The sequence below is a fragment of the Nicotiana attenuata genome, unplaced genomic scaffold (genome assembly GCF_001879085.1).
Source record: "Nicotiana attenuata strain UT unplaced genomic scaffold, NIATTr2, whole genome shotgun sequence".
Classification (NCBI taxonomy): domain Eukaryota; kingdom Viridiplantae; phylum Streptophyta; class Magnoliopsida; order Solanales; family Solanaceae; genus Nicotiana; species Nicotiana attenuata.
The window spans coordinates 7,351-14,790 of record NW_017680034.1 but is presented as its reverse complement, the minus strand read 5'-3'; the positions used below and the strand labels follow the sequence as shown (position 1 = coordinate 14,790).

Below are 7,440 nucleotides of genomic sequence, written 5' to 3'. Positions count from 1 at the left end.
CTCAGCCCCTAACTCCGTCGTCTTTGTTCAAGAACAACCCTAATGTCGTCTCGTTGAAGCAGCATCAGTATCCAGTCCACTCTCGCCGTCACCGTTGCCTCCAGTTGTCGACGATTAGCACATAATTACCGACGAAATAACGGAGGTTTTTGTTGATCCGATATGTTGCGTCAGAGAATGTGGCACGCCACTGGCCGTGAAATCGCCCACCACTGCGGTGCTGACGCCGCCCAATTTCTCCTTATTGAAGGCGGCAGCTCGGCGCTGCTATTATTCCTTGCCTTCCTTGCCCTTGCTGTAATGCTGCCGTTGAATATTCATGCTGGAAAGGCTCCTATGGCTGATCAGTTTTCAAAGACTACTATAAATCATATAGAAAAACGTTCTCCTTTACATCAGGAAGTAGAGAGAGAGGTGGAAAATAGATATAGGGTAGGGAATAGGAGAAATTTGAGAGGATATGAGAGAGAAAAATAATACAAAGCTTATTTTATGACTTAAGAGTAAAAGGTAACCATAAATAGATATTTGGCTATAAAAAATCAAAAGGTAGCTATGGAATATAACTTTTTAAAAGGGTATTTATTTAAAATAAATAAGATAGCAACCTTTGTTGTAGGAGGTAACTAATCCTTCGAGGAAACCCAATAGTTATCAAGGTAGATATTTTCGGTATGGAATTGCCAGCAACCAATTATGGTAAATATAGTTTGAAAATTAATTAATAATTGGCACAAACATTTAATTTTCTTATAACTCCCGTGACGTGAAAAGAACAAGAAGACAGCTTCTTGTTTCTTTTTTTTTTTCGCTTTCTGGAAAACGTCAATCTCTTTTTTTTTTGTTTGATATCCTTTATTTGGGAAGGAAACTAAAGTTAATTGAAATTTTTCTATGAAGAGAAACTGATTTGTAAATTTATTGTTCGGACCATATGTAGGGCAAGATAATTGAGCCCTGACCTGATCTCTTTCATTGGATGTTCCCAAAGGGACTAGCCCTGACCTGTTTTTAATGGTAAAACCTTTCAACATTAAATTTTAATATACCTTCTATCATTTTTTCTTTACCAGTCTTTTTCTTGTGAGATTTGACGTGACACAAGGAAAATATTACTACTAGTTATTTAATTATGCACCCATGAGTAGGTCTAACAATCAATGAAGCAGAACAAATCTTGTGAAACAAGAGTTCGAACTGTAAAAAGGTAAAATATGGTGGACAGAGTTATCCGATACATATGTTAGTAAAAGATCAATTCATATAGTTTAAAGATTTTAGTATGCGTACAAGTGATGTATGAGCTATGGTCTCATAAGAATTACCACCTTCAAACTACGAGGCAATGGAATTTACCCCCACCACATGATTTTCATATGGACACCAAAAATCAATGGATGAATCAATGTAAATCTTCTATATCTATTTTTCCTTAATTCAGATCCATATATAGGGCAGCTAAATATAAGAAAAATCCAATGTGCATAAATATCTAGAACAGTTCATATATATGAATCCATAGGACTATGATGTGGGGTACACTGCAGAAGAGAAAAGGAAAAACATGATGATTACTAAGACAACCAACGTGTCTGTTCAGGTTTATCATAAAGCATTGTGGGTCAAAGGTTTTTTGAGGGACATGTTATTGTGAGCAAAAGAAGGAACTTTAGTACCAGTGAACAAGTGCGCTTCCTGTTAGAACTACACTCATAACAACGAGACAACTCTTCAGTGACCTCTACAACGACAGTAATACAAATATCCTATCCATTAGTTTATCAACAGACAAACATATTCTGATGAAACTTAAACAACAATGAGATTTCATCCAGAATTTGCAAACTCTCTTATTTGCTTTTTCCATTTATTTTTCTGATTCTTAGCTCGTTGGTACTATCTTTCTAGCATATGTTGTTGTTACTGTTCTATTATCTCTTATCATCTTCTTGTGCCGAGGGTCTATCGAAAATAGTCTCTCTACCCCAGGGTAGGGATAAGCTCAGCTTACACACTTCCCTACCCTACTTGTGGTATTATACTAGGTTGTTGTTGTTGTTGATTTGCGAACTCTCACGACAGCAACAATTACGCCTTCAGCTATATAAATCCTCATTGATGTCCATGTCGTTCTATTTAAGCTCATCTTAGTCAAATATTATATAAAATATCTAAGCTCTATTTGAAAACTCTGAGCAGAGAAATATTAAAACTTCAAGTACCTTGTATATGTAAAAGGGGCTAACTCTACTACTTAAAAGTTTTCAATCTTATGTAACTTATAGACAAACAAATCAAAATCTTAACTTCACAACTATAACATCACGAATCCTACACCTATGCTAATCATATGTCAACTTAAAGTTCTATGAAAAGCTATTTCAATCTGAATCAAAACCAAAATTACATGATAAACAAGAAAGATCCAAGAGTACACAACAGAATTCTACTACATTCACCCAGAAAATTGAATGGAGAGTTATCTGCACAAGGTGATATAGGTACCTGAGATATTATATTCATGATGATACGCGGGCAATTACAGTTAGATGAGGTATCGAACAGCATCTCCAACATAAATGATCTCCACCATTTACAGGAACTTAGTTACTTCTATGCTTGAGATACTTATGTACTTCATTCATTAAACATGTCAAGAGACATAAATATGACAATGTAGGTTGCCAGAATAACCAAATTCCGGAGTACTGAATAATACTCAGCTTCCCCTCATCTTTGACAATATTGTTTTACTGTTTAACTTTCAACTAAATATTTCCAGTAATTGACAAAGCCATTAGTCCCCTATGAATGCCAAAAAAATGAGATTTTCTCTCTGAAGTCTTTCCCCAAGCATATCATCTATTTTTGCAGTACGAACAGTTACTATACATATTTATACTACATTGTATAGGGTCACAGGGAATATTTAGATAATACAGTATTAGTCTAGACAAATAAAAGATGCACTTCCATGTATTCCTTTGAAATTACCCCTAGGACAAAGTTGGGATAAGAGGGGTTAAATCTGCAATGAAACTGAGTGTAACTATAAAACAAGTTACATCCTACTTTTACAAGGCAACAGACAACAAACCGTCAAATATCTCCTGGGACCCGAATAAAGTAAGTTCTGAAAGCAATAACTAAAAGCAAGCTCGTTATAGTTCAAGGGCACTGAATTTTATAATTACTAGTGCACTCAACTTTTAGAAAGTGGAACCAAAGAGTCATATCAGATACTTTTAAGCCTAGGATTCCTTGAATTCAGCTACTAGTGTGTTCATCATCATAACACAATAGAATTGAAAAGTGCAGGAAATTAAGAGAAGATTTATGCAAAAGAAAAAGCTGATAAGAAAATTATAATATTTTTCTTCCTTTTTTTGGCTAATCTTCTAACATTTTCTACAGAATCATACATGACGATTACATTGAACAGTACGAAGCTACCGTTAATGAAATGGTAATTGAACACTCAGTGAACTCACCGGGCCTTTTTCCGGGACTTGAAAGGGAAATTGGATGGTGGTGAAGGGGAAAACTCAAATGGCAAGTGGGGTGGCTCAGATTCACCACAAAGCATCCCAACAATCTCTTTCATTGCCGGGCGCTTGTTAGGTGATCTTTGTAAACAGAGTAGTGCTATTGTGATGCAAAGCAATGCTTGTTCTCTATCCAGTAACTGAATATTGGGATCAACAAGATCCAAAAGCTTGCCCGAATGAGCAAGTTGCCTTGCCCATGAAACCAGATTAGCCCTCTCAAATTCTGACATAGGAGAAGCTGTAACTTGGAGTGGCCTTCTTCCTGAGACCAAAACCAACAACAGAACACCAAAACTATACACGTCACACTTCTCCGAGAGCTGCCCTCCGCCACCATACTCTGGAGCAATGTAACAAACGGTTCCTCTCATACTAGGGGTACTACTCACACCTCCACTCTTGGGAATATCTCCACTGGCAAAATCTTGACTACTTCTTCTTCCTATTCGAAACTCCCCACTGAAACTATCAAGCCACCAATCAATGCTGCTCCTACTTCCCTTACTTTTTCTCCTCTTTCTTTCTGGCACTAGTTCTTCATCCCTTTGCCACCACATTTCTCCCCCTTTGAGATCCCTTTTCTTCTTTTTCTTGGCTAACTCCTCACAAAACTCTTCCTTCCACCATTCTCTTGGCTTCCTATTCTTCTTTTCTTTCCTAAGTTTCTCCTCATCCAAGGATCCCCACCATTCAAGCTTCTTTCTTTGCTTCTGTTGCCCCCCTTTGGCAACATCTTCTTCCGCACTTGTGGTCGCGATCCAGTCCTTCTTAGGCCTCTCTTTTTTAATCTCACTACCAATCCATTCCATCACATAGTCCTTAATCCTCCCCGAATCTGATCCACCATTCACATTTTCCTGTTTCCACCACCAATCTCTGCCTGATTGACTAATTCCCCTCCCAATCCCTCTCGAAATTCCACTATCCACACTAATCCCATCAAAAAAACCCTCAGAAACACTAGTCTTTTCCATACCCTCTGATGGCACTCCCACCTCAGGCGACACCCCTCCCGCTTCCCCATCCAACACCCTCACACAACAACTCTCCGGCAACTGATCCACATTTATCACAACCTCCTCTGTCACCACACTCTCATTTCCTTCAAGAATCGACCCATTTTCATCCACATTCTCAAGAACTTCTCCTTTTGCCCCCTTCTCAACTCTCTCCTCATCTTCAATGAAACACTCAACAACTTGATCATCTTTAGTCAAAGACTGTGCTAGCCCAAAATCAGCTAGTTTTGCATCAAAATTGTAATCCAACAATATATTAGACGGTTTTATATCTCCATGTACTATAGGAGGATCACACGAATAATGGAGATACTCAACACCCTTTGCAAGGGAACTTATAATATCAAATCTCTTTCTCCATTGCATTAACTCAGGACATTTTCGATCTAACAAAGCATCTTGGAGGCTACCATTATGCATATACTCATATACAAGAACTAATCTTCTCCTCCGCAGACTAGAGCAGTGGTGCTTATAACTATGCTCGTCAGAGGAGAAGCCGAGTATAGGCACTACGTGATGGCAAGACGTAGTGTCTATCCTCGAGGCAAGAGAGAGTTCATTGTGGAACTCCCTCTCGCCTTGGAGGGAGCCAGAAGCATCCATGAGCTTCACGGCTATCTCCTGTCCAGAGGGAAGGACGCCTTTGTAAACAGAACCAAATCCACCTTGGCCAAGACGATTAGCAGCTGAGAATGAGCCAGTAGCGCGGCGGAGGACAGAGTAGGAGAACTTGTGGGGTGGTGGAGGTGACTTCAGATCTGTAGGAACAGTCCTATTGCGTGACACTTTGCGGTAAATGATGGCAGCTACAATGAAGAATGTCAAGGCAAAAGCAGCAGCTATAAAGGGTGGGATGAGAGGGGAGTGAGAATGGTGATGGTGGGAGGGTGGTGGGGGTGGCGGGGGAGGTAGGTAGGTGGTGGGGAAGACAGGTAGGGTGGTTAGAGGAGGCGGAAATGGGTTTTCTGGTGGCATTTCTTGAGTAAAGGTGTGATCTTTGAAAAGCTAGACGTGCATATTTGCAGAGAGATTTGTTATTGGGGGTGAAAAGAATGGACCTGTGGAAGAAAAAGGAACAAACAAGAATAGTAACTGGTGTAAGTATGGAGTCTAATGTGAGTACTGTGTGACTGTGTATCTCTTGAAGAAGAAAGGCGTGATCTTGGAAGAGTTTAGAGATGCAAATTTGCAGACAGATTTGTTATATTGATTAAAGAAATGGACTAATGTGGAAGAAGAAGGAATAATCAAACACTATTTTGTGACTGTTGTGATGTTGATAGAGTTAAAGATGCAAATTTGCAGGGTGATTTATGAATGACAAAATAAGAAGGAAGAAACAAGAATGGCAACTGGTCGGAGTGGAGTCTAGAGTGAATACTGTGTGACTGTGTGCATCTCTTGAGGAAGAAAGGGGTGATCTTGGAAGAGTATTAAAGATACATATTTGCACAGGTTTGTGATGGACTGTGTGATTGTGTGTATTTCTTGAGATCCATATTTGCAGTGGAGATATGTTAAATGGATGAAATTAAGAAAAAGGACATATAGTGTGGAGGAAGAAGGAAGAAACAAGAAATATGGGGAGTCTAGTGGTGTTGTGGAGTGTAGGGTAAATAGTGTGTGACTGTGTGCATTTCTGGACAAAAGAAAGGGTGATGCTTGCTATTGCAGAGAGATTTGTTTCAAGGATGAGAAAGAGAAAAGGACCAGTGGGAGAAGAAGGAACAAACAAGAGAGAGAGAGAGAGAGAGAGAGAGAGGTGGGGAAGTGTGGAGTGTAGTGTGAATACTGTGTGACTGTGTGTAGTCTTTATCTTCTCATCTCTGTGTTACTAACTAATGCTATGCTACCGTGAAACACAAAAACTAGATCTGTTTTACTTTTGCTGAGTCAAAATCTAAAGTCACGGGCTGTGACGTAAAGTCTGAGGTTTCCTCTTTTTTTCTCTCATTAAATTAAAACTTTAGATATTTGCCATGACTCTCAAAAGCAATTGGGAGGTCTAGTGAGGGCTTTCATTAGGGTTGTAGCATCGTACTGGTCACATGTGATCTAAAAATGTAATATAGATGGGAAATTACCAGCTATGTCCATTTATAAGCAGCTCATTACAAAAATTAACCGATTGATAAAATATTATTAATATTAGTCAATTAACTATTTGTAGCAAAAAAATATCAAATTTTTGCTTTGTTTTGAGTGGGTGCTATTAGAATAGATTGGGCACAACTTAAGGAGCTTGAATCTCAGTTTTGGGATGATTTGGTGAAGTTTTGAGGGGGTTTGAATTGAAAATTCGAAGTAAAAACTGAACATGAAAAAAATGATATGTGTATCACACTGTGTATCATTTGTGTATCACACTGTATATCATTTGTGTATCAATTATGTATCACATGTATATCCATGTATACCTGTGTGTGAGATACATGCGTGATACATGTTTGATACAGTGTCGCAGAAGACTTTTTTGAACTCGATTTAATTACGAATTTTGATACAAAACCAGTCCAAATCACCTCCAATCTTCCTCAAATTTTGTATATTGACTTATCTATATATTTTCAATGAATTTCAACTATACCCATTGAAAAAGTTCCTTTTTGTTTAGATTTTTGGAATATTGTATATATTTTTGTATTTCATCACCTTATTTGCTACCTCATCCGTGAAATTTTCTTTCCGTCTTGTATCTAGTGTTGCTAATCACGCTTAAAAATATGGAAGGTGATTTTTGCATGTGATTCTTTGAGAGAAAGAACCCTATTATTTGGTTTTTCAATTTTTGTTGGCTAGTTTTAGTAAGTCTATAACTAATGGCTAGAGGTTTGTAAGTTGAGATTTATTTGGGTACATTTGTGTAAGTT

The 7,440-nt window shown here is 38.2% G+C and overlaps 1 protein-coding gene across 1 annotated transcript; it reads right to left on the bottom strand.

The window, feature by feature from the left end:
- LOC109221812 (receptor-like serine/threonine-protein kinase At2g45590) lies at positions 1 to 6,432 on the bottom strand. The gene is made up of 2 exons (XM_019386253.1): positions 3,492 to 6,432; positions 1 to 340 (listed from the first exon to the last, which is right to left on the bottom strand). The coding sequence occupies exons 1-2, from the start codon at positions 5,543 to 5,545 to the stop codon at positions 271 to 273; spliced, it is 2,124 nt and encodes a 707-aa protein (XP_019241798.1). The 5' UTR covers positions 5,546 to 6,432; the 3' UTR covers positions 1 to 270.
- Between the last annotated feature and the right edge of the window lie 1,008 nt (positions 6,433 to 7,440).

What these genes read in the sequence shown, in the direction of transcription:
- LOC109221812 (XM_019386253.1), bottom strand. Translation starts at nt 5,545, where the DNA reads ATGCCACCAGAAAACCCATTTCCGCCTCCTCTAACCACCCTACCTGTC. An exon ending in AAGTCCCGGAAAAAGGCCCG is followed by an intron (nt 341 to 3,491) that starts GTGAGTTCACTG and finishes AAAACTGATCAG; the next exon opens with CCATAGGAGCCTTTCCAGCA.